Genomic DNA, 27,603 nt, shown 5'->3' with positions numbered 1-27,603 from the left:
GGCCATTCGTCTGCGGGTGGTAGGCGGTGGTGCGGCGATGGCTTGTCTGGCTGTACCGCAGGATGGCTTGAGTTAGTTCTGCCGTAAAGGCCGTGCCTCTGTCGGTGATGAGGACTTCTGGGGCACCGTGACGCAGGAGGATGTTCTCAACGAAGAATCGGGCTACCTCGGCGGCACTGCCTTTGGGCAAGGCTTTTGTTTCGGCGTAGCGGGTGAGGTAGTCCGTAGCGACGACGATCCATTTATTCCCGGACGTCGACGTCGGAAAAGGCCCCAGTAAGTCCATCCCGATCTGCTGGAACGGTCGGCGAGGTGGCTCGATTGGCTGTAGAAGTCCGGCTGGCCTTGTCGGCGGTGTTTTGCGTCGCTGACAGTCTCGGCATGTCCTTACGTAATGGGCGACGTCGGCAGAGAGGCGAGGCCAGTAGTATTTTTCTTGTATCCTCGCGAGAGTGCGCGAAAAACCGAGATGTCCAGCCGTTGGGTCGTCATGGAGAGCTTGCAGAACCTCTGGACGCAATGCTGAGGGTACCACGAGGAGGTAGTTGGCTCGGAGAGGCGAGAAGTTCTTCTTTAGGAGAATGTCGTTTTGCAAGAAAAACGACGCCAATCCTCGCCTGAACACCTTCGGCACAATGACGGTCTTGCCTTCCAGGTAGTCTACAAGGCTCCTTAGTTCCAGGTCGGCTCGTTGTTGTTCGGCGAATTCGTCGGCACTGATGGGTCCCAAGAAAGTGTCGTCATCCTGGTCGTCTTGTGGCGGTGGTTCGACGGGGGCGCGAGACAAACAATCGGCGTCAGAGTGCTTTCGCCCGGACTTGTAAACGACGGTGATGTCGAATGCATGAAGTCTCAGGCTCCAGCGTGCGAGGCGACCTGAAGGATCCTTCAAGTTAGCTAGCCAACACAAGGCGTGGTGGTCGCTCACAACTTTAAAGGGCCTGCCATAGAGGTAGGGGCGAAACTTTGATGTAGCCCAGATGATGGCGAGGCACTCCTTTTCTGTTGTGGAATAATTTGCTTCCGCCTTCGATAGCGACCGGCTAGCGTAACTGACAACCCTTTCTAGTCCGTCAGTCCTCTGCACAAGCACGGCGCCGAGTCCTACGCTGCTTGCGTCGGTGTGGACTTCGGTATCGGCGTTTTCGTCGAAATGCGCAAGTATTGGCGGCGATTGCAGGCGTCGCTTCAGTTCTTCGAATGCTTCGACTTGCGGCGTCTCCCACTTGAACTCGACGTTGGCCTTCGTGAGATACGTCAGTGGCTCAGCGATCCGTGAGAAATTCTTGACGAAGCGCCTGTAATAGGCGCACAGTCCAAGAAATCTACGCACTGCCTTCTTGTCAGCGGGCGGAGGAAAGTTGGAGATGGCCGCAGTTTTCTGAGGGTCGGGGCGCACTCCAGACTTGTTGATGACGTGGCCCAAAAACAAGAGCTCCTCATATGCGAAGCGGCACTTTTCGGGCTTTAACGTGAGTCCGGAGGTTTTGATTGCTTGAAGAACTGTTTCAAGGCGCCGCAGGTGTTCTTCGAAGCTTGAGGCAAACACAACGACGTCGTCCAAATAGACGAGGCAAGTCTGCCACTTCAAGCCTGCCAGTACTGTATCCATGACGCGTTGGAAAGTCGCAGGTGCCGAGCAAAGACCAAACGGCATGACCTTGAACTCGAACAGTCCGTCTGGTGTTATAAAGGCAGTCTTCTCCCGGTCCCTCTCGTCGACTTCGATTTGCCAGTAGCCGGTTTTGAGGTCCATCGACGAAAAATACTTTGCGTTGTAGAGTCGATCCAAGGCGTCGTCAATCCGTGGGAGGGGGTATACGTCCTTCTTCGTGATCTTGTTGAGCCGACGATAATCGACGCAGAAACGTAGGGTTCCATCCTTCTTCTTCACTAACACCACGGGGGACGCCCACGGACTCTTGGACGGCTGGATGATGTCGTCGCGTAGCATTTCGTCGACTTGTTGCCTTATGGCTTCACGTTCGCGTGCCGAAACACGGTACGGGCTCTGACGGAGTGGGCGGACATTTTCGTCGGTGATGATGCGGTGCTTGGCGACAGGGGTTTGTCGAACTTTTGACGACGACGAGAAGCAGTCCTTGTATTGCAGGAGCAGAGCTTTTAGTTGTTCTTTCTTATGCCTGGGAAGGTTCTGATTGACGTCGAAAGTTGGCTCAGGTATTATAGTCGTCGTTGCAGGTGCACTGGAATCCGTGAAGGCGAAAGCACTGCTGGCTTGTACTATTTCGTCGATGTAGGCGACCGTGGTGCCTTTGTTAATGTGCTTATATTCGGGGCTGAAGTTCGTGAGCATCACTCTTGCTTTCCCTGCACGTAGCTCAGCTATGCCTCTAGCGACGCAAATTTCACGGTCGAGCAGTAAGTGATGATCGCCCTCGATGACGCCCTCCATATCTGCAGGCACTTCGGCACCGACGAAAATCATTACACTGGAGCGAGGCGGAACGGTGACTTGTTCTTCTAGCACATTCAAGGCATGGCAACTGATGTCTGTATCCGGTGGTATCGCGTTGTGCGTTGAAAGCGTTATTGACTTGGACCTTAAATCGATGACTGCACCATGTTGGTTTAGAAAGTCCATACCTAGGATGACGTCCCTGGAGCAGTGCTGCATGATTACGAAGCTCGCCGGGTAAGTGCGTTTGTTTACCGTGACTCGCGCTGTGCAGATTCCAGCCGGCGTTATTAGGTGACCTCCCGCTGTCCGTATATCGGGTCCTTGCCAGGCAGTCTTCACCTTCTTTAGCTTGGCGGCGAACGTGCCACTGAAAACTGAATAGTCGGCGCCAGTGTCGACGAGAGCGGTGACGTTATGACCATCGATGAGCACGTCTAGATCGGTAGACCGGCGTCTGGCGTTGCGGTTAATTCGTGGCGTCGGATCACGGCTGCATCGGCTTGCTCTGCTGCTGCTACGTCGCGTCGGAAGGTCTTCGTTCGGCGGTGATGTGTTGTCAAGGCTGTTGCTAGGCGGCGTGCTGATATCTCGCCGTGATGATTCGCGAATCGTCGTCGTCGTCGGCGGAGGATCTTCGGCATTGCGTCGTACAGCAACCGCACCTCCATCGGTTGCTGCTTTTAGTTTCCCGGGTATGGGCTGGGAGATCGGCCCCGGGTTGGGCCGGCATACAGGCGGCGATGCGGCGAGGTGTAGCGGCCTGGTGACGGCGAGCGTGAGGGTCGTCGTGGTTGCCACTGGGCTCCGGCAAGGTAGTCGGCGATGTCACGTGGTCGCTCGCCAAGCTGTGGACGTGGCGCGTTGACGGCGAACCCTCGTAGGCCCATCTCGCGGTATGGGCATCGGCGGTAGACATGGCCGGCTTCCCCGCAGTGATAGCAGAGCGGGCGGTGGTCGGGGGCGCGCCAAATGTCCGTCTTCCGCTGGTAGCTGCGCTGGGCGACGGGCGGGCGTGCTGGCGGCGGCGGCGGTGGACGACGGAACTGCGGCGTTACGGGGCCCTGGCGCGAGCGCGGAGGGGGGCCTTCACGACGGGCGACGGCGGCGTAGGTCATCGCTTGCGGCTGTGGTTGAGGCGATGCTGGAACTTCTGGCACTTCCAGTGATCGCTGAACCTCTTCTTTAACTATGTCAGCGATTGAATCCACCTGAGGCTGCGATCTTGGGAATAATTTCTGTAGCTCTTCCCGTACAACCGCTCTGATCGCCTCGTGCAGGTCGTTGGCGCCTAGAGCTTGAGCTTCGGCGTAGTTTGTCAGCGCACGGCAGTTGTATTGCCTGGCTCGCATTTCAAGCGTCTTCTCGATCGTTGTCGCCTCCGAAACAAATTCTGCCACAGTTTGGGGCGGGTTGCGCATCAATCCGGTGAATAGATGCTCCTTGACGCCCCGCATCAAGAACCTAACTTTCTTTTCTTCAGACATGTCGGGGTCGGCGTGGCGGAAGAGGCGAGTCATCTCCTCCGTGAAGATCGCGATGCTCTCGTTCGGCAATTGAACTCTGGTTTCCAGGAGAACTTCAGCCCTTTCTTTTCGTACGACACTCGTGAAGGTCCTCACGAAGTTCTCGCGAAATAGGTCCCAAGTCACCAGGGTGGTTGGTCTCTCTGTTCTCAAACCATGTCCGAGCAGCGTCATCCAACGAAAAATAGACATGGCGCAGCTTGTCATCGTCGCTCCATTTGTTGAATGTCGCGGTCCTCTCGTACGTCTCCAGCCATGTTTCAGGGTCTTCAGCTGATGATCCACGGAAGGTAGGTGGCTCCCGAGGTTGCTGCAGCAGGATGGGGGACGCTGGCGCTGCCATTGTGGTCGTTGACTTGGCCTTGATCGCTGTGGTCTTCTCGGGAAGAAGTCCGTATTCTGGCAAAAGTCCTTGCTGCCTACGGCTAGCTCGCTGGTCCTTGGCGACGTTGGTCTCGTCGTCCGGTTTCGGGCTTGGGTCGCGGCTTTGCGGGGGCGTTCGCTGCATGAACGCACTAGCACCTCCACCAGATGTCACGTAGTAGTGACGCTGAAGAAAACAGTCGTAAAACTGTGTACGACAAAACTGGTTGTTTATTGGGCGAACCTGTGCCCACAAAAGCAAGGTACACTCAAAGCACAACGATAGCGGCGAACACAGTCGGCGATCGTCGAAAATCTGATCAGCGGCGAAACGCGTCGGCTTTTATACCTGAGTCATCGAAGGTTCTAGATTAATCCCTGATGCCCGCGTGTCTTCCAGAAAGTTCTAGACAATTCGCGTCGGTCACACAATCAGATAACATAAGCGTCTGTGAAAACAGGCAACGGAAAGAAGCATCGATAACGTTCTAGAAACCTCCGACACAGGCGCGTCCTGCGCCGAGCGATAACGTTTAACATTTGTTAGCCGGTGGAAAGCGGCCACCGGTGAAAGATAAACATGTATACGTGTCAATATATATATATATATATATATATATATATATATATATATATATATATATATATATATATACCTCTAGCTACTACGTGACCGGCTTCCAACATTACACATACACTTTTTCCACTTTGGCACTCATGATGCAAACGCATTAAAAATTGTCCCTTTCGCCCGAAGGACGAAGCATTAACACCAATAACAATTAAGGTTTAGCATTGCGCCTGAACGCATCGGACGGTGTTTCATGCGCGTGCGACACGGCTCGAAGCAGCACACAAGGCAATTTCTGCTGGGCAGAAGCGAGAGGGCCCGGGCAACTATGGTTTAGGATGAAAGGCATACTTATACAAATGAAATGTCTTATGATTGCTTTTCGCGCTCTGCAATTGCCCAAATTCTGGCGAATAAATCAGTCAAGGCCATAAAGCCTGATCACAACAATTTCCGTGTTTCTGGCCTTGCTACAAAGGGCCAAGACGTCGAGAATGTACGATACATTGGATTCGATCGACGTCTGTACGCGTGTGGCAAGGGCATTCTTTGCATTGAGTTCGCGACCAAACAAACGGACTGCCAAAAAGGTAGCGGAGCTTCTCTTTGAAGAGATCCCAGCTCGTGATCTCCGCCTCTCGTGAGTCTGGAAATATGCCCGTGGAGTGCCGTAGAGATAGAAAAAATGTCACAGTTTCGCCCTAAGGGCGAAGCAATGAATGCGATAGCAACACAGCATCGGATGCCACATGTGACTGCATGGTGCGGACATGTTTGTATAAGCGGGGCCAGTCGTCAACATCAGGACTGCCGACACCGGTGAAAGCCCGAGGATACCGAGGTGGGGGGGAATGGTGACGTAGGTCGTGACTTCAGGCGTAGAGGCTTGCGTAGATGAAGTGCCGCAAGCAGGAGCCGAAATTGCATTGTCGGCCTAGCGACCGCTGCGAAGCTCCATGGCGGTTACGCAGAACGTTCACCTCCACCAATAACGTTACGTGTAGCTGATGCGCCAGGCTATTTACAATATATTTACTCGTAGGCCCACGGTGGCCAAGATAGCGACCCTATTTCAATCGGGAACACGTCGTATTCCTCCTCTTCAGTGCAGCCACTGCTGTTCCCTATCAATATAGTATCTATCTATAGCATATCGAAGAACCAATACGGACCACCACACCAACGCCGACGATGACGGCGAAAATTCGCCAGGAGTACAGTCCACATAATTGTTATCGCAATAAAACAAACACGCGCTTTATGTGGTATACGTATCTCGGCATAAATGACAAATGGACGCGTTCAACGTAGCTTGCGTCGTCAACCGCGCGCGTGAAAAGTGCGGGGCCACTCTCACGGCACTACATACACATTCCTCAACATGATGGGAGTAGAAAAAAAAAATGATGATACGACAATCAGCGTACCTACTAAGACGTACGGCGTCGTGGGGCAGTGATGCTTGAGCTCGGGTTGCCACTTTGTCAAGATGTTGTTATACGAGGCTTCGCTGCTGATGCTGAAGCACAGCAGGAAGACGTCCGACTGCAGTGAGGCGGAAGAGAAGAAGACGGATGAGCTCTCGCCAGACACAAGTTTCCATATACGGGCGCGCACACGCGCTGTGACTCTATACGCAAAGCAACTATTTCCTCTGACAACGCAAACCTTTTTCAAACATCCAACGTTCTCAAAGTGAAATAAATTAGGGCCCGGAAATAACTCGCGTAAATAAAGTAAGAAAATGTGAACGCTGTGCACTATTTTTATATAGCACGTTCTTCTTTTTGCGTGATAGCGCGACCGCGCATTCTCAGTGACTATATGTCATTCTGCTGCTCTGCACGAGGTCACGAGTTCTACTTCTATAGCCACAGCAGTCACATTCCAATATGGGCGCCGAAGGGGAAAAAGTGCTCGTTCATGCGAGGTTGCGATTCCCGTTGAAGAAGCTCGGGTGTTCACAACTGACCAGGAGTCCTCCACTACAGATATATGGCCCTTTTTCTCGTAGCCCTTCTGTACTGCTTTGGTACAGGTTAAGCCGCAGTAATCAGCGAATTCGTTCCGGTAAACGCTGCTGACATTTCGCAGTATTACCCGTCTGGCGTTATAACGGTTCAGACGCGAGTGTTATCGATTAGGGGCTATATAGGTTTGGCGGTAAATGATAAATGAAGAGATTTTCTTGGCGTGCGTGAAGTAGAAGTGGGCATGTTCCATGAGCTGCAAACTACATGTTTACATAACGTTAAAGTATTTGTATTTACTTCGTTCTATCCAATAATTCGTTATATCTGGGATCGTTGTATTGAAGTTTCACTAATGTAAACCCCACGGCGTGTGTTCGCGTTCACTCCACCTTTGGGAGGAAATGTGAGGTAATAACTGCGATTTTGCTCACACGAATACGAAATACGGAAATGCTCCCACGATCGGTAACCGCTTATGTAACTTAAATGAAATTTGTTTGGGTCAAAAGAAAAAAAATATTTTGCATCGTTAGTGGGAGCGGAAAACTCGATTAAGATTATCACATTTTCAGAAAAATTTACCGAAGTAAAATTTCAATAACTCAGAACACGAACTTGACAACTACGCAAAAAAAAACTGATGTCGCAATTTTCTAAAGATAATCTGATCGATATAGCGCTTTAATTGGACAAAACTAACCAGACAACCTATTACAGTTTACGTGGGGAAGGTGTTACTACACTTGGGTGATTTGCGTATGCACTCACGAAACCTTATTATGTTTTAGAACCACGTCGCTAGTATCAGTTTATCGCACTCGAAAAGTCGCGCAGTTTACAGAATTTCACAATTTATTTTATTAGCATACAATTACGTACCTACTAATTTGACGATTCGATTGAAAACCGAGTTAAGTTGACGATATAGGCCATCGACTTTCCTAAATCGACGGCCTTTAATTAAAGTTCCGCTCTTACGGTCACTCCACCTTAACCTTGTTTTTTTACGTTCAAACTTGGTTTAATATGATTTCAAGGTTGCTTAGCTATAGTGAGAGAATTTCTTTCTTCACGTGTATTTGAATAAGAAAAGTGGAGTTCGGCTTGAACTAAAACTTCACTTACATTCCCCCTATATAACAAAAGACAAAGGTCTATCTAATCAATCAATCAATCGATCGCTCAATCAATCAATCACTGACCCCAGGGTAGGAAAGCGGCCTCAGCTTCTCGTAGTCCTCTTGACCCGCGGTGTCCCACAGCGTCAGGTTGGCAGTGACGCCGTCCACGACCAAGCTCCCGGCGTAGTTGTCGAAGCTGCGAGCCGGTCATGTGCCACGTTGAGTGCGAGAGACCACCGCGTGTTGCAACACACACCCCCTGACACTTATCTGCTTCCGGCCTAAGCACAAGCGAGGTTGGCAACACGACCCTATGTCTCGATATAAAAAGCCATCACCCGACAAACACACAGGCAGGCAGACATGCAGATAGATAGATAGATAGATAGATAGATAGATAGATAGATAGATAGATAGATAGATAGATAGATAGATAGATAGATAGATAGATGATACTGCATATAGACGTGTAGTCCATGTAATAGGGCTAAGACAACATCAACATAACACACAACCGTACTTCAGAGATGTGAAAAGGGAGGAATTTAATAGGAGGAACTACCATAAATCAATTGACGCTTTAATTTAAAAGGCCATTTGCATGAATAACATTTCGGGATCGTGTGTTAAAGGGCAACTCTGGCAATATTTCGATGCCAACGAATGCAGATGAAAGTCACTGTACATTCCTCTGCACACTTCCGTCGTATATCTCCTCAAACATTCAGGCTTGATAGTTGCGCAGATTCTTTACAAATTAATTTTGGTAATTCCTTCGAACCACCTACCTTGCCTTCTCCTCAGCTACTGGCCAGATTGTGTTATGGCGTAAAAGGCGGCACACGCAGAGCATGCTGGGAATGAATGGCAGACGACAGCGTGAGCAGCCGGTGATCCTGATAGTAGTTTCTGTCGCGAGAAGTCACGTTCTGTGTGAACGGGCAAGTGATGAGTTGCAAGTGATGTTGCATTGTTGGCTGCGGCGAACTTCATCCCTCGCCAGCCGCACACACAGTTTGAGGCGATGTCGATCGCGTTCAGTCGATGTTAGGCTTATCAGTCACCGAGTTCGTGAGTCCACTATACCGGTGGACCCGAGCGACTGACCCGAAGCTAATTAAGCATTAGGATGGATGAAAGTGTTTTTGTAGTTCAGTTTTGGCCATACGGATTTGAAATAAACTATTATCCATGCACTTCGCATAGCGTAAACACAAAAAGCGATAAGCGACGACACGGCGCCTCTATCAACATCGATACGTCGCCGTCCTCGAAGGCTACACCAATCACACCAACGCCTCCTTAGTCGAGGAGGCGCTGATCGCCCTCGCGGGCGCTTCCCTAAATTAAATGTAAATATGCACATGGGTGTTTTTTATGCATTGTTATGCTGATTCATTATTTAGCTCCCAAGGTTCACGGTTTGCCTCTTATCCGAAATGGGCAACAAGCGGAGGCCTCTAGCTTTGATACAGCATGCTAGCGACCGTCTCATACTCATTCACTTGCCGACGGTGTCAGTGTATACTGGCATCGGCGTTCCCGCGAAAGAACTACACGTTTTTAAATGAACGATAATACGCGCAAATTCTTAATCTGTGACTGCTTTATAGAACACATGAATTGCGTATACACGAAAAGAGTACGAAGAATGGTAAGTATAGGCCGAATAACAACATGTATACTATACGGTCTCCCGCTCGCTGTTTTCGAAGGTGCCCGGCGCTCATACCAGCGCGACAGAGTGATGAAACAGGGCTTACATGCAAAAATGTTGCGTCCTTTGCTATGTTCTGACATTATTTGATGTCAGTGATGCGCAGATTGCGTTATATTTCAAGGGAACGACGAGCGGTCGCTGTACCATGCCGATGTAAACCACTGCACCGGTCAGTGCTTTGGACATTCAGCGGCGTTTTTCCGAGGGAATTGTGCGCTCTATAAATCAAAATACAAATGCGCAAAGCAGCGCTTCTTATTGGAAGTACGCGAAAAGCTTCCCTGAGAAGCGGTAAAACACTCCAAATAGCAAGCAGCACATATCGAATCAGTGGTTAGGGCTACCCTCGATCATGCTGCAGCGCGTTGCTCAGCGCGCTGGCTCTCGTGGTGACGGTTCGAATGCGAACGGCGATTCATGGCTATACATTGAATTCCTCGGAATCGTAGCTGTCACTGTTTGACAGCTTCGAAGAGCTGGTGCACCTGTCATTTGTCACCCGAAGACATTGTGCCAATGGTCCGGCGCGGTTGCGGATTACAGTGACGGATCAGCTGAGCGTCTGCTCTTCACCGCTTTCGTTCTGCACGCTGGCAGGACCGGCTACCGACATGCCCTGAGCACTACGTGGCCTTGAGCGCCTACCAACGGGCTTCTTCGATTTTCAGAGTTCTGGCATTCCGATGAAGGAGAAGAAAGCTGTTTAATGAAAAGCGGAGTGGTTAGCCCGCGTATATTTGCCTATACATGCTACTTTGCAGGAAATAGTACGGAGGGGAAGAAATGCCCTAAAAGAAGGTGGGCTCGATGAAAACACGCAAGGTGAGTGTACACCTTGCGCGCGTTCTTAGAGTTGCGAGGCTGCTCACACGGTCGGCTCGTAGTCGGTGCCGGGAAAGGCTCCGGTAGTGAATGCGACCAGCAGGCAGGTCTTGCCCACCATGCCGTCACCCACCACCACCATCTTGATGGGCCGACTCTGCGCCATGCCGGCTAGCCCTCGTCGTGCTCCTCCTCACAGCCGGTGGGCTGCCGCTGCCCCTGCTGCAGAGAGAGAGGCTTAGTTAGGTACGTGCGCGTTGATTCCGCGGTGTTCAATTGAAGCCGAGCGAATGTAAAACTAGTGCAAATATATATACCGAGATCAAAAGGCGGAGAACTGATAATAAGTATCAATCAATCAATCAATCAATCGATGAGTTCATTTTTCACTACAGCGAGCAAGGACATAGGAAACAAAAGCTAACAGAGATTGGCAAGGCTTCCTAGCCATTCTACAGTCCAGCAGCACAATACATTATATCAGCGGTAGCAATCGGCTGTAGCGCGTGCAAAACATGATGAGAGATAAAAAAAGTACACACCACGTGTGCGTGAACCAGTCTAAGGATTATAGAATGACTTCAATATATAAACTATACGTCGCATCTCACCCGCCGCGGTGGCTTAGTCAGCTAAGGCGTTGCGCTGCTGAGCACGAGATCGCGGGATCGAATCCCGGCCGCGGCGGCAGCATTTCGATGGAGGCGAAATGCAAAAACGCCCGTGTGCTTGCGTTGTAGTGCACGTTAAAGAACCCCAGGTGGTCAAAATTAATCCAGAGCCCTCCACTACGGCGTGCCTCATAATCAGAACTGGTTTTGGCACGTAAAACCCCACAATCAATCAATCACGTCGCATCTCGAGTCTTCTGTCGCAAAATTTTCCCGAATCCTTCAAGCACAAGCGAAGCTAGACGCACGTCAGTGTTTAAACGTGCGTCGAAATCGCACCAACTTGCCCAAAAAGCAGTGTTATTAGGTTAGACGTAGCTGCCACGAACAGCTGGCACGAACCAATCAGGATTGCGATCCTGTCCTGCGTAACCTTCCGCTTCAGTCGCGCGCTCGATATTATCGCACGAGTTGCGTCTCGGGCCTCGCCTCGTATTTTTCCATTCCAGTGTCAGATCATACCGAAAAAAAAAAAAAAAACGTAACTCACACACATAGTTTGTTCTGAAGAATTAAATCACGTCTCTGCAGCTATTCAGGCACATGAAGTTAGAGCCACGTCATCGTTTCATACGGGGTGTTCCTGCGAAACAAATTAAGTTGCCTGTGGCAGATAGCACAATTGTATAGTCCTTGAGCTGGCTCTACTCGAAGAAGCGGACATTACTTGCAAGCGAAATTTAAATACATAATCGGCTAATTAAGAAAAAAAGCACTAATTAAGTTTCCAACTAATAACCATTGGAATTAGTTGGCGCATATTTCGAAAATGATGTCATCCACACAATTCTTCTTAAGTGGATATGCCAATTGCAGTCGCACCGGCTACAATTTGTAAATTGTGATCTGTGCCATAAGGTAATTAATTAAAACTTAATTAGTGTTTCTTAATCAGTCGATTATGTGGTTCAGTTTCTCGTGCAAGCAATATCCGCCTCTTTGAGCAGACCAGCTCAAGGACTAGGAATTGTGCTATCTGCCACAGGCAACTTAAAAAAAAGAAATTGTTTGAAGTTTTCGTAGACACACCCCGTATGTGCTCGCGTTTTCATCAAACGAATATTCGTCAATTCGCCCAACTGGTTATGTACGAAGATCTGCGGCGCAGAGCACTCGGGTTTCCTCATGAGCCAAAGGACATGCCCTTATGCCGGCCATGCACTATCCGTACTTCAGTTCAACCATGTTATGGAGATGAACGCACTGTAGAAAAGATTGATTGATTGATTGATTGATTGATTGATTGGAAATTCTTCCCTTGAAATGGGTCCTTTATCCACGATCCTTTCAAGTGGCCGGACTATATGCTTAATGAAGCAGACACACATGGCCGTCCCAGGTTAGCAAGTTCTTGTTTTTTGCTCGAAAGGACTGTGCATAAATGAACTTATTCAGTTGAAAATAACTCCAATGAAGTGAGAACAGTTAGCTCTATAGCTTGCGATTTTACGTCATCATTATCATCCTCAGCCTATATATGCCCACCGCAGGACGAAGCCCTCTCCTTGCGATCTCCAATTACCCCTGTCTTGCGCTAGCTGATTCCAACTTGCGCCAGCAAATTTCCTAACTTCAATCCTCACTTTGTAACTCCAATGGTCCGCCGGTTATGCATCCTACGCATTACATGGCCAGCTCAGCTCCATTTTTTTATATTATTGTCAATTAGAATATTGGCTATCCTGCAGTCTGCTCTTTGTGCGGCCCTTAACTTGTTCTCGAGCTTCTTTGTTAACCTCCGAGCTTCTGCCCCATGTGTTAGCATCGGTAGAATGCAATGATTGTACACTTTTCATTTCAACGACAGTGGTAATCTCCCAGTCAGGATTTGACAATGCCTGCCGTATACGCACTCCAACCCAATTTTATTCTTCTGTAAACTTCCTTCTCATGATCAGGGTCCCCTGCGAGTAACTGACCTAGATAAACGTACTCCTTTGCAGACTCTAGAGGCTGACTGGCGATCCTGAATTCTTGTTCCCTTGCCAGGCATAAACTGCGCATAAATGAACCTTATCACTCTTTAAAAAAAAATCCAATGAAGTGATTATACTGAACTTTTCCTCTTCGTACCCTAGCTTGCGATTTTGCTAATTCTGCGCTATTAAATTCCTTTACAAATACCGTCAGCTGTAGCGTAGAACAAGGTCAGTCAGTCAGTGCAGTGCACGCCGGCCTCCATAAGGCACTGCGTCCAGTGGTAAAAACGAAAAAAAGATGTCGAATAAAGAGGATACGAAGCCGCGGCCACTGCGCCTGGCACGCAGTGCGAACCGCGCGCAGCTCGCCACAAGCGTTTCGGGTCACGCTGCACACGACTACCCGCACCTGGCAGACAGCCGCGCGCCCATCTTGCCCTTCCTCGCAAAGCGTGCGCGAAGCGTTTTGTACGCGGCCCCACGAGCAACGCTCACGGAGAGCGTGTATAGAGCGCGTCACAGCGTGCACAGCGTATATACAAGCAGCTCACGAAGACGTCACGCGGATTCGTGCAGAGGACGCGCGAAAAAGCGTGACGCGCGGACCGACCAAGAAGCGCAAATGCAATTGCAGAACAGAGGGCATACTTATACGCCTCTGCGGCAGCGATTCGCGCGCTTGGAATCCATGCTTCGCTGCCCGCTTACGCCACGAGAATTTCACCGAGCGGGCGCTTCGCGTGTGTACCTTCCACCACCTGCAACCTTGCTATTCTACCTACCCAAGTAGCAGTATACTGCCGGAACAATAATGGGTCAACGACGTTGTCTAAATTAATGGGCCGGCGTTGTCCGATATCGGGCCATGTGACACCCAGTATTGAACATTGTCGCTGTGCTTGGTGAAGCTTCAAAGTACCTTCTGGCATTCGCAAGAGCGAGCGTAAGCAACTCGGCGACAGCTCGTGCCATTGAGCAGCTGCGACCGGATTCTCAGTCGATCTGCTTATGCGTTACTTAAACGCCGAGGACGACCTGCCTGCTTGTCGCGAGCGCTCCAAGGTGCTTTCTAGAAATGTTGCCTCGAGGCTGCCGGCGCTTGTCGCGCATAACGTCCCGCCACTGAAAATGCGGAAGGCGCCAAGATGCAAAAAAGGGTGCGAGTTGCGCGGATTTGATGCCTGTCTCTGGGGGCTGTTTTGGCGCACCTCGGACGGCACACATTAACATCACTTAGCGACGCGCTACGTATACGTGCAGACGCCGTACCTCGTTTCAACCTCAACTGTTGCGGCGGCCATTGCATCCTTTCAGTGGGAAAGGAGGCGGAGCGGGTGGTGGAGGGAAGGCCAGTTCGATTGGGGGAGGAAGTCGTTGAATACTGTTGAGCTCTTTCTGAAGATAATTTGAGGATACTTCAACGGGGAGCTGGTAGGTTGCAGGTGCATCCCCATGGTCAATGTGCTTGAGAAACCATTATCCTGAAATCATATTGCAGCGACAGGCTGCCGTTTATCGTTATGATGGCCATGTGCGACGGTTTGGCAAGCATTGCTCTACAGCTGACTTGCTTCGCACAACACAAAAAGAAGCAACAAGGTCCGACACAGAACAGCCATTTTTCTTTCCACAATTCACCGGTCGAGAACAGTGAAAGTGCGGATGCGCAAAAACAAAGCTCATATACCCTGAGGAAGACAGTATAGGGATAAAGGCGTGACATCGATATCTTAGTAACCCTGCCTTTGAACGGCTTTTTTTCTGAAGCAAACAGTTGTTGTGTCGTCGAGTGCTTCCGCGGAGCTGGTCTATACGTCGGCAGCATCTCAAAAAAAGAAAAAAGAAAGAGGTGACAGGCTATATCTAACAGGCAAGTTCCACAGCTCTTTCCGAAGGCGAACGAAACTTTTGGTAATTAGGCCCTTTGCTGCGTTTCGCAAAATAAAGCGGTTCGATGACGCAGACCTTTGTTTTGTTTGCGCAAAGTCTCGTATTTTTGAAAGTATTACGAAAGTAACGACATACTTTTTTGGGGTATTTAGTACTCTACTACGATACTATTGCAACTTCGTTACTTAGTACTCTAACGATGAAAATGTTTACCTGGTTTTTATTATCTTCACTTACTTTGCTTCAGTACGTTGTGCATGTCTGGTTAGGATGCTGACCACGAGGTTGCGGGTCCGACTGTGGAGACAAATTCGATGGAGACGGAATGCAAAAGATACCCGTTAATGAACCGCAGGTGGTCAAAATTAACCCGGAGCTTTCTCTTCTTTCTGGGATTTTACGTGCCAAAAGCAGTTCCGATTATAAGGCACGCGGTAGTGGAGGGCTCTGGAATTAATTTTGACCACCTGGGGTTCTTTAACGTGCACTACAATGCAATCACACGGGCGTTTTTGCATTTCGCCTCCATCGAAATGCGGCCGCCGCGGCCGGGATTTGATCTCCGCGATCTCGTGCTCAGCAGCGCAACGCCTTAGCTGACTGAGCCACCACAGGCGGGTAACCCGGAGCTTTCTACTATGGCGTGTCGCATAGCCTTGTGTTGCTTCGGAACATTCAAATAAATAAATAAATAAATAAATAAATAAATAAATAAATAAATAAATAAATAAGTCAGTCAAATCAATCAATCAATCAATCAATCTTTTATGGAAATCAGGAAGCGGAGTCTCGCACTGTGCTCGCCGGCTCCAGCCCCAGAACAAAGGCTCCGCCACTTCCCACCACGTTGCAGCAATCTGTGCAAAGTACCAAAAGGAGTCGTGCTTTCACGGGGCAAACAGAGCATATAGCATCTGCTAAGGCGCTTCTTCTTGGAGCCACATCCGTGAGTCACGGTCAGTATCGCCGACGTTTTCCGCATTTCCTTTTTTTTTCTGCTACGCTTCGCCGTTGGGTATTTGTGTATATTCTTTGTTTGGGCGATATTCGCGGTGCACTTGGCTATAGTAACCGCTGTTTACATTCGATTTCTATAAATAAGGCCGGAGCCATCGTTTCTGTGAAGGAAGACAGCGGTAATCGGAGGAGAGAGAGAGAGAGAAAGAAGAAAATAGGTTCGTGATGGCGGAAAACGGGGAATCCGCAAGGAATTCGCGCTTTGCGGACATTCGTTATATCCGGCGGAGAACGTTGAGTGCATGCGGGAATCCGGCTGCAAGGTTTGCGCGGTGCGGGTTCCGCGGAGTCGTCCTATGGGTTCCGGACACCGAGGCTTGCCGAGAGTAGGGAGCTACTATAAATGGGGCCCACAATACGAGAAAAACAGGAGTGCCCGACTGAGGACGCGAGCGTCACCGATCGTGTGAACGCATGTGTTACGTAAACCGTGCGGCTTACACCCATTGCTACTGCACGTAACCAAATCCCTGTAGGTTCCACATCCAGTTCTGTCTGTTTCCGAGAGTCCGCTCAGCGGCAGGAGTGCGCCCGGGCTTCATCGGCACCTTCTCATATAGTTATGTGCCGCGACGTTAAGCACGTAAAGGCGCATACGTATGCAAGCGCATTCAGTAGCTTTTTTCCCCCCAAAGCATGGCTTGCAGTGAAAGCGTCAGTTCGCTTATAGATGACGTCACAGTCGGAGCGCTAATTATATAGGCCTCCTGTTATCTGGTGTTGGCTCTGCATTAAACTTCCGGTCTCATGTCTCGGGTTTGCCCAGGTCACCGAAAAAAAAAATTGCTGCGATGGTTATGAGAATTTGCTTTTTTCGTAAGTTTAAAGAGTTCAAATGCGTAAAATCACCCTTTATGCAACTGCATATTTAAAAGAAATAGAAAGAAGATACATTGAACGACTAATACGGAAAATAATTTGGGCATAGATCTGTGTGTCTTTTTTGTATTCATTTTCTTCTGCCTTCTTGAAAACGTACTGTCGGCGTCAAATAAAACTTGAACAGCGGAGCGCGTGGCGCAAGCATTAGTGAAGGTATAGTGCGCGCCGTCCAGTCATCGGCACTGACAGGCGCGCACATCCGGTTTTGGCGCTGCGCGATCCCCCTCTACTGAGATATTTTCGCTTCTGATTTGGAAAGGGAGAAAATAAAAAGTCACAGTTTCGCCCGAAAGGCGAAGCATCAATTGCGATAGCAAATTGGTAGACAGCTTACGAACTAAGGATAGTAGTTTTATCGGCCGTATAAAGTTGTAAATATTCTCTTACTAGCTAAATAAACAAGCACGGTGTTACGCGCGCACACGTAAACATGGACACATCTCGCTCGATGACCGAGGAAACTCGTCAAAACACTGCAGTTAGAAAGCACGCCAGAAGCAGCGGGCAAATTGACCTTCGCGCTGTCTTTCGTCTCGCTTCAACGCGAACGTCGAAAGCACAGCGCATACGAAGCTACCGGCACTTGGCGCGGGCACTTCGTACCCATCGCAGATCGCTTTGAAGATGAGGCCTCCGCGGGCGCACACTTCGGCCACATAGCAGATCGCTTTCAAGATACGGTGCCCGCGCGGCAGCTCCGTCGGCAGCAGCCGCAAGAGCAGAACGCTACCCCCCCCCCCCCCCCCCCACACACACACACACACACACACACTGCCTATAACCTCCTTGACACTTCCACCGTCTCCGTCGCCTCCTCCCCGTGCCCCGCGAGCGAACGAAGACCGGGCGCTTTCGGCCGCGTTCCTCTCTCGCGTGCGCGAGATTACGCTGCGGTTGCCGGCTCACCCTCGCAAGAAGCACTCGCACACACAGCGTACGGCGCGCGGTGACGGTTTTATCGCCGTTGGACTTTGTACGGAACCTCACGGCGACAGCGACGGCAGAAATTCCCTTGGAGTGTCCATAAAATTGCTATCGCATTAATATTGCTCCTTACGGCGCATACAGTCGCACTTGTCCGCCGAAACCGTAAGTTACGTCGGCGTCAAATGAAACGCGCATGGCGGTGCGTGTGGTGCAGTTTGCCCCGTCATCGTTCATGCGTTCATCCTCGCTCATGCGGTTTGCCGCTTGTACGCGACATTCGTTCTTTCGATGGGCAAAGTTGCGCAGCGCGGTATCGCTGGCAGCCGCGGCGGTGGCCGGCGTGTGTGTGCCGAGCGCGTTTCGCCGTTTCACCACAGAACACCGTTTCACCATAGAGAAAGAAATTCAACGTTTCACTCCCAAACCTGCAGCGCTTCGCCTAAAGTCCCTATATAATAAAAGTACCGACATCCTTTGATAAACGCCGCTTCTCTCTCTCCTGTATCTCCGATTGGACGATGATGGCGCGCGCTTTTCACTTTATATTTTCTTTTTTTCCGCCTCAGAGCCATGTTGAAAGTCTTCTGCGCAGCCGCAGTCACCGGCGGCGGCGGCGGCGCGCGCCCGGCCTGAAAGCTTCAACGTGGACTTTCTAGGTGCGCCACCGTCGACTTGGCCATAGAATAACTTGGCTTTCGCAAGCAAAAAGTACAGAAAAAAACAAGCGCTTTAGGAGAGGAGGCGGCGGAGGAAAGAGTAGATGGCGGTACTTTTCTTATATAGGGATTTTAGCTTCGCCTGCCTCGTAGCGCCCTTCGGCGTGTATCGCCATGCGCGTTTCATTTGACACCGACAGCACTTACGGTTTCGGCGCACAGCGCGACAGTACGTGCCGTAAAGAGCAATATTATTTTCTCCCTTTCCAGACCATAATCGAAAATATATCAGTGGAGGGGGATCGCGCAGCGCCAAAACCGGATGTGCGCGCCCGTCAATGGTTATGACTGGACGGTGCGCACTATACCTTATACTTAGGCTTGCGCCACGCGCTCCGCTGTTCCAAGTTTCATTTGACGCCGATAGTACGTGGGAGCAAGGCCTCCGCGGTTCACTCTAGGAGGCAGTCCACATAGCGCCGCAGTCTGCACTGACGCATCGTGATCAAAGAGAGAAAGGCATCGGAGACAAAGACAGAGGGAGAGACGTACTGTATAGATAAGTAAACCAAAGGAAACAAAGCCCGAAGAATAGAAGAAGGACTCATTCTCTGCTGCCGGCGCGGGACACACGACACGCCGAGCGCAGGCTGTCTCTTATTTCACGTCTCTCACGCTTCTCTATGCCGAGTCGAAATAAAAAGACTGCGGGGATGGAGAGAGCCTTCGCGCTGCACGTCCGAGACGTGGCGCCACGTTGAAAGACGTCGCTCGACCTCGGCGGCGGCGACTTGCCTTTTGTTTTGCACGCGTGATGGACAGACCCGCGTGTATAGCATAGTTAGCGAGGCAGCGCTGGCTCCCTTGCCAACGTCACTGCATATCCTCCCGCGGCGTTGCATTTCGCCTACCGTTCGCAATGCAGGAACGTGTACGCGCGAGCCCACGGAACTCGGCGTCGCGCTGGGCTGCGAGAAGCCGCGCAGTGACCGTATACCACATTTACTCGATTACTGCAGCCGACAATTTTGTTTTCATGCTCTGTACATAGAGGCGCGCGTTCCCCCCTCCCCCCTTTAAAATCATAAAGAAGAAATATACTGCGCTTACCGCTGCTCTATTCTTGCTACAATTTCGCAGCGAGATCGTACTATATGGTTCGGATCGTTCAATGTAACCCTTGGCACTGCTATCTGCCTGGCTTGCGGAAAAAAAAAAAAAAAAAGCGGGAAAAGGCGCTACATTTCCGCGGCAGGAAGCCCTGTGGAGCCTCCTATATATACAACGGATAACGTGGGCTATAAGGTGCCGCTGCTAATAAATATTTTCTCTCTTCCTCTCTCTCCCCCTCCATCTCTCGCAGTTTCCTCGCGAGATCTGCAGTGTTGTGAAGCGCATTATACGTATACCTAATCCGCTTCGCGACACTGCAAATCTGACTCCCTTTCTATTCCAAGCACTTCACTTGTCACTGCAGTTTCTCTTGACAAGGGAGTTGTGAAGTGCTTGGAATAGAAAGCGAGCTAGTGTGTACAATAGGGGAACTACGGTAGCTGGCTGACTGCGTGTGCGTTACCGAAGCGCATCGAAACACACGGCTGGCTATATACTCTCACGTTGCCGGCGAACGTGAAACGCCCGCAAGCATAAATATACACCGGTGTTTTCTTTATGCGTCACACCAAGGCCTTCTCCGACAGCTGAAAGCGCCGCGCCACTGGCATTAGCTGTACGCCTATAGCTAGTGGTTCTGACTCCCGATCTGCACACCTGACCAAGCTTGGATACGTAGGAAGCACGTGCATGAGCTGATATATTAAGTTTGTATACTTTAGGACTCCCCATTTCAAACCCAATTCCAACCTTTCTCCATCATCTCAATGACGTGCACTTCTCCACAATTTAATTCTTTAGAACGTGCAGCATTTGCGAGCGGCATGACGTGTCGCAACGGGGCAAGGCAAAACACGAAGCGTCCGGGATTTAGTAACCGGATGTTTGACGGGGGCTGTGCTAGATATTATGAGCCACGTACTGCGATAAAACGCTATAGCAAACAACCAAACCTAACAAACCTACCGTTGAATGCCAGCGTGCGACTACGGCATGGCTTTATATTTATATGCTTCGCCCTTAATTGTTTCCAAGGTATTGCCCTGTACAGCTGTCATATATCGCTACAGTGGTTCTTGTTTGACGATTGCACACTGTTCCCGTGACCCAGTTTCTCAGTAAACACGCCGCGCCTTCAAGCAGGACTACGCGGGTAATAATTGTATTTACCAGAATGAATAGCATAATAAGAAATAATAAGCAACGCTGTGTGCGGGTCCCGTTCTTTATTTACACGCCCTGGTGTGCGCTGTACGTGGAAGATTGTTGAGTTTTGGAAAAACTTAACCATTCTCAATAACGTTTTTAGGCAAGGCCCATTTCTTGCATGGGCAAACGAAGCGAAGCATCCGCAATCACCCCTGTTGCCAACGCCTTGTGCAGAGTATCAAGTTCACGGCTACATACATGCCGACAAAATTATTCTTCATTAAAATTAAATTATGGGGTTTTACGTGCCAAACCACGATCTGATTATGAGGCACGCCGTAGTGGGGACTCTGGAATAATTTAGACCACCATGGGGTTCTTTAACGTGCACCTAAATCTAAGAACACGGTTTTTTTCGCATTCAGCCTCCATCGAAATGCGGCCTCCGTGGCCGGCATTTGATTCCGCGACCTCGTGTTTAGCAGCCGAACACCATAACCACTAAGCAACCGCGACGGGTTACTCTTCATTAAGGAGCTATCTGCTTCTATATATAAATATGCGCGTGAACTTAATAGTAATAAATGTTCTAGTCGAAGTGAACTTTGAAGCCAGTCGTTATAATCATACAGTGTCGCAATTATGGGCTAACAAAATATTGACGTTTGCGGTGCGGTTATGTATATCGCGGTCACTATATGTTTTATAAATGAGGTGAATGTATAATACTATTATGGCGGACTTGTACACTGCAGCTGGAATATATATATATATATATATATATATATATATATATATATATATATATATATATATGTACACTGCAGTTGGTAATAACTGGAGTGTGTTCTATACGAAGTCGCACAGCAGCGTTAGCACTGCGAAATCGTAGATTCCATAGACGCGAACCCAAGTTCATAGGTGTATCCTGCCAGCTCTGTCACCGACAGATTTTGATTCTTTGTCCAGATGGCGGACAAGGACACGTTCGCCTGTCGCTGTTGCGAAGAAACTGTTGGGGACATGCTGTTCACACGTCAATAATACGCCTAATTCGGCACGCTATAGGTCGGTATAAGATAACAGGCCGTTTACAGAAGAGCTATAGGGACCCTTTTGAGATTTGTAGGCAGAACGGTATAACAACGAGTTGCAGAGGTTCATGAAATAAGTACACTATACTGAAATATGTGAGCGTCTATGATTGGCTTGCGTGCGTGCGAGCATGCGTACACGGCGCGCGTTTCTTGTCTATGTTTTCTACTTCCTGTATTCCCCAACTCCCTCGCCCAGCTTGTGGCGGCCAACGGGGCGTATTCCAGGCTAATCTCCCTGCCTTCGATTCTCTATCACCCTTGGCGCGTATCTTGGCAAACAGGTGACGCCGTACGCAATACTCCAATTGCTAGTATAGGTACAGCGTTTGACCGCTGGCGCCACGCTGCGCCGCTCGCGCGTACCGCGTTTCTAGGTGGTTTCTTTCGCCGAGGGCGCTCGAACGCAATCATATGGTTCGCATGAATGCAACCCTTGGAATAGAGTGCACTAGAACACTCTACCTTGGAAGCGTGGCTGTATGGCTGAGTGGCATCTGAGTGGCTACGGCGCTCGCTTTGTGATCATGCGTACGCTGGTTAGAATCCTGCCCGGGCTAGAAGTTTTTTCCTTAATATCGCGCTTTTCTTTTTTTTCCTGTCTGTTTGCCATCGCGGTCGCTTGAACCCCGGTGCCATGGCGGCAGCCGTGGTACAGGGCGCCGACGCGAAGCGGCGGTCGTTGAGGTGTTGCGGAGCGCAGCGTAGCAACACCCCAAATAAAAAAATACTGCTCCAGTCAGGTAGACTGCTCCCTCCCTGATAGTGAGATTATATTTGGATCATCAAACCAGTGATGCGTTATAATACCACCGATCCCAACAGCAGGCTAGTCACCACCAGCCCAGCGTTTTCTCCGTCAACGCCTCCTCCGTTCCAACGGCGGCGGCTAGAAACATGGTACGCGCGAGCGGCGCAGCGTGGCGCCAGCGGTCAAACGCTGTACCTACTAGCAAATGGAAATACGCCGTCCCGTACAGACAGCAAGTTTAAAGAAGAAGGAAACACCGAAGTCTTCTGTGTGGATGAAACAAACAGCACCTTGTTAGCAGCTGTTATCTCGTTATCAGAGACGCATATACCAATGAACGCTGGCTCGGAACTGTTTTTACGTGTTTCCAGGCGAAGTGTTCACATCTACGAACCTCCCCTCCAATTGCACATATTCGAAAGGGGATTCGGCGCACTTTTTAACGCGGGCTCCGAATCTCGATCAGCAAGCACGACAACACTGATTCCATAAGCATAGCGGCCTGTGTTCGTATACAGCGCGCTCAGATCTCGCTGAGCAAGCGTGGGAAAAAGAGCTGTCCCTCGCACTAACAGCCGAAAGGCGATATAGTGGAGCAGTTAGCTCCTCGACCTTTGCGCCTTCGTCTCGGCAGCCAAGAGAGATGCGTGAGGCGCGCCTACCCTTCCCCGTCCCACGGCCCTTTCGCTATATGCGGATGTCGAGTTTTTCGCTACGCACGGCGCGACGCATATACGCGCATTGCGCTAAGCCAGACGGCCGCGCTTTACCATTCACGAGCGACGCTCGCGTGGCTCGAAGTTTCCCCATATATGCGAGTTTTGAATATAAAATCAAACGAAAATAGCGGTTGGAGGTTTGCTGGCATGACTATACAGTGACCGCTTATTGTATACGCAGACTTAAAGATGTACGGTCAACCACGAAAATTTACAGACCACGGAATCTCAGAAAACGTTCAACTTCCGAGCAGCCTGTAGCAGTAGTCAGTAAAACCGAACATCACAATTAATGTTCACATATGACTGCAGCGCAGAGGCTGCAGCGCAGATATTCAGCTTTTTCTCAGATATCGTGTTCCGTAAAATTTTGTGGTTGACTGTACTTGTATTCGCGTATCGGCACCTTCAAAGCTGTAAGGACCTCGTTTTTAGTTATTTTATTCATTATTTGGGCTTGTAGTGATTTATTTCTTAAGTTTGACGACATAAGCAAAAATTCTGCTCCCTTCAGTCATTACAAACAAGTTCTTAAAACTGCCGCTGTGGCTCAGTTGCTATGGCATTCTGCTGGCGAGCACGAGGTCGCGGGTTCGTCTCCCGCGCCGCATTCGGGTGGGAATGCGAAAACGGTTGCGTATCGTAAATTATTGGGTTCACGTTAAAATGAATCCATGTAATGAAAAATTAATCCGTAACGCTCCACTGCGGCTTCGCTCATAATAGTTCGTTAAACCCCAAAATTTAATTTAACCCTGGGCCGAAGACAACTGCTGTTTAAAATTCTGCGGGGTTCTCGCACACCTATAACTGTTCTGCTAAGGTTTTCTTTTTATTATTATTTTTTCCCCTCAGTACAGACGACAGGTGTCTGCCACAGTCCAGCAGTCTCGGAACATGGCGGTACGCGTCGATGTGTTTTACGAAAAGCTCTGCATAGACTGACCTTGAACCCCGCAATGCCCAAAACATAGTTCCACAACAAGGAAAAATGAGAATGACTTGTTCACCTTTAGTTCTGCCCATGGAGGTACTAGTACGTTTGTGCAAGAACGTACAACATGACATGTTATATGAGTAAAAAAGTTGTCGCAGTTTCACCCGAAAGGCGAAGCATCAATTGCGATAGCAAATTTGTGGAGAGCTATACGGAGTAATGATATTAGCTTTATCAGCTGTATAAACTTGGACATGCAGCAGCACCGGCAACACACAGAACTGTTGTCGACGCCGTCGGCGTTTTGCCCGCGTTCGCTCAAAATGTGTGCGGCGTTGGTGACTGTTGCCGGAGCCTCTGATATAAATAGGCACTTGGTGCCGCAGCTAAACGTCGCCTCCCTTCCCTCACCCCCCCCCTCCCCCACGGCCTCTCGCGCGTCGGAAGAAGGCGCGTTTGCTCTACATATATGGTGATTGTATAGGAGGAAAGAGACGCCTACTTCTGCAGCCCTTAAGCGAGCACGGCGCAGAACACGCGTTTGTTCTCCGCCGTGCGTTCACTCCCCGTGAAAGCGCGCCCCCCTCGCGCCCTTTCACTCGCACATACAGCGTTCGGCGCGCGGCAACGATTTCATCTCCATTGACGTCATACGGAACCTCACGGCGACGGCGACGGCGACGCCGACGGCAAAAATCTGCTTTTGAGTGTCCATATAATTGCTATCGCAATAAAAAAATCTAGCCAGTAAAGTAATTAATTAGTACATAATTTGCTGACGTATCTTGACATGAAAACTCGGTCCAGCGTATCAGAACGGCTACCATGGAAGTCTTGTTGTTTCCTGCACTTAAATAAAAATTTGGAGATACCAGACACAGCTTAGCTTAATTATTCTTTGGACGTTAAAGGATTAATTGAAGTTAATATGCTCACATGATTATTTTTTTTCTGGCTTTCCACGTGTAGCATTTGAACCAGGAAGTCAGAGTTGGGCTCCATTGTGTTAAGCGTCAAACCGCGGTATCAGCTGGACGAATCGTGTTGCGGCCTTATCAAAAGGAATGACGTTCACTAATATCAATTGCGGGTGAGTGTATATGAGTACTCTTGGCTGCCTCGCCCACTTTCTCAATGACTCATTCATGCACTTATTTCGGCTATTCGCTTCTATATGCGATCACCTGCTTACCCACTCGACAGCCATTTGGCAATCACTCGTCACTTTCACCGACCTTTGCTTGTATTGTGAAGAGGATGCGACGGACACTTCCTCGTTCGATTGTTTCTCTGCAGTGGTGAACGTCAGACAGGTCCCCGCTGGCTCCGGAAAGATAATTCTCTCTTTCCAAACTTTCTTTTCGTACGGTCTTACTTCTATATCTTTTTCTGCGGCAGCACTTAATTCAGCACCCGTAATTTGGTTTGCTATGCCCATCCTGTCTGCTACTCCAGCGACGATCGTCGTTGTTATTGTCTTTGTTAGGTCGCGTCAACTTCACCCTGTCGTAGGGCATAGAACGTTAAACTTTTACGCAGCATCACTGGGATTCGAATTCGCGCCCCTCGCTAATGTACAGGTAGGAGCTAAACGCGCCAAGTCACTGCACTATACGTGTATATATCGCGTTTCTTATATATATATATTTACGTGGCGGTAAAGCTTGATCTGTTTTCTTAACATTTTAAAACGTAACCTAACTAAACGTTGGAACTTCAGACGGAATTAAGTTTAACATTGTAAGGCTGTGACGGGGACTTGCTGGGAATAAATTTATCAAGCAAATTAATAACCAAAATGGCAGACCTTCCTAGTAAAACCAAACCAAACCAAACCAAAAACAAACAAACAAACAAAAACCAAAGCACTACATGAAACGAAGATAACTATAAACTGAAGCGCTCCAAACTTGGCCGTGCTTAAACTCGGAACATCTTTGTTGAACGTTTGTATTTGCGCTGTCACGCCGTTGTGGTGCTTGGTAATTTGCGCACGGTTCTCGTGCGCTAAACACAGTCTCCGAGAGCGGAGGTATCTGTGCACGTCTTTCGGCGGCCACAGCAGGAAGTACTGTAGAGGACGGTGTTCTGCTCGAGGACTTGCGTGCACTCCACCGATCGACCACCACACAACGGTCGCCCGTCAAGACGGCTGGCGCGTCGAGTTGCATCACAGTCAGGCATCTCCGCGCCCGTTGCGTTTCAGGGCGCCATGGGGGCGAGGCGTATACCAGAGCGGGCAAACGAGCGAGCAGTTGTCGACGGGAACTGTCGCAACGCCTCGTTAAAACCGTGCATCGCCGTGGAAGCTGGAGCAGCCGTCATTCACTCAGGCGCCGAGACAGCTGCGTAAGATCGACTGCGTGACTTTAATAAGCGTTCGCGGAATACTGAGACGATCGCGATATCCAAGCTCAACAACTCCGAACGCTTCTAACCCTGCAGGTATGCAATTTTCGGTTCCTATCAACCACGGTTCCTCAACACTGCACCGTATTAGTGCGAGGCGGGATTACGACGGCATAAAAGCGGACGTCGTCGGGAACGGGCGAATAATCTGCGCCCGCAGTGAGACAGATATCATCCGAGTATCCGCTGTTTGCACTGCGACGACCTGTTACATCGCATCATCGCGCTGGCGGCTCCAAAAAGCGGGGAGGGCACAGAAGTTGCCCGCCGAGGAAGCGGCCGCAGAAAACAGACGTAAGTACGCACGTTGCGCGCCTCGAGTGAAATCCAGACGGCGCGGCGATCGCTAGACGAGAGAGACTCCCTTCGACCGGACGACGACGACGTCACACAGCCGCGCCCGGAAAAGAGATAGCAGCAGAAGAAGGAACGACGCGAGTACGTAGTACATCAGATATATATCGCGTTTCCGGCCGCCCCGCATACACGCCCGGACCCGCCAGAGCGACGCGGACACAGCGCGCGCTCCCCGCCCTGCAACATCACCCTTGTGTAGCCGGGAGAAGGGCCTTTTAAACATCCGATGCCATTCATAGCGCTAGGGCAGCCGGCCGACCCCCGAGGTCGATCTTCCTCTCTTCCGTCCGCCTTTGTGTGCTGCCAACTGCGGTGGAAGCGGGCATTCGTTATTATGCCGGGGACCGCAATTATTACCCCTCCCGCGCAACTTTAAATGCATACGCCGCGCCGGCCTTGGGGCGGACACTTAGGGAACTCTCTCGACCTCTTCTAGAAGAAATGGAGAAGAGCCGTTTCTTTCTCCCAGACTGCGCCACGTACCGTACGTCGATGTGATGTCACGATCATTGTTATCGTGCAGGGCACACAAAAAAAAAAAAGTATAGAAAGCCAGAGCACGTGCTGTATAAGACCACGCGCTTCCTTTGTTTAGAA

General features: G+C 49.9%; 1 protein-coding gene across 1 annotated transcript in view; it reads right to left on the bottom strand.

Annotated features, from left to right (window-relative positions):
- Positions 1 to 27,603, bottom strand: part of LOC119441776 (ras-related protein Rac1) — a 50,867-nt gene that overhangs the window by 10,785 nt on the left and 12,479 nt on the right. Inside the window, exons 2-4 of the mRNA XM_037706384.2 lie at positions 10,563 to 10,737; positions 8,055 to 8,169; positions 6,307 to 6,424 (exon numbers count right to left, since the gene is read on the bottom strand). Of these exons, the coding sequence (XP_037562312.1) occupies positions 6,307 to 6,424; positions 8,055 to 8,169; positions 10,563 to 10,681 (352 nt within the window). The 5' untranslated portion in view covers positions 10,682 to 10,737. The remainder of the gene's footprint in view (positions 1 to 6,306; positions 6,425 to 8,054; positions 8,170 to 10,562; positions 10,738 to 27,603) is intronic.

This window comes from Dermacentor silvarum, chromosome 2 (assembly GCF_013339745.2).
Source record: "Dermacentor silvarum isolate Dsil-2018 chromosome 2, BIME_Dsil_1.4, whole genome shotgun sequence".
In the NCBI taxonomy this organism is placed as follows: Eukaryota; Metazoa; Arthropoda; class Arachnida; order Ixodida; family Ixodidae; genus Dermacentor; species Dermacentor silvarum.
The sequence above is the reverse complement of the archived record's forward strand: the minus strand, read 5'-3'. Positions and strand labels throughout refer to the sequence as shown.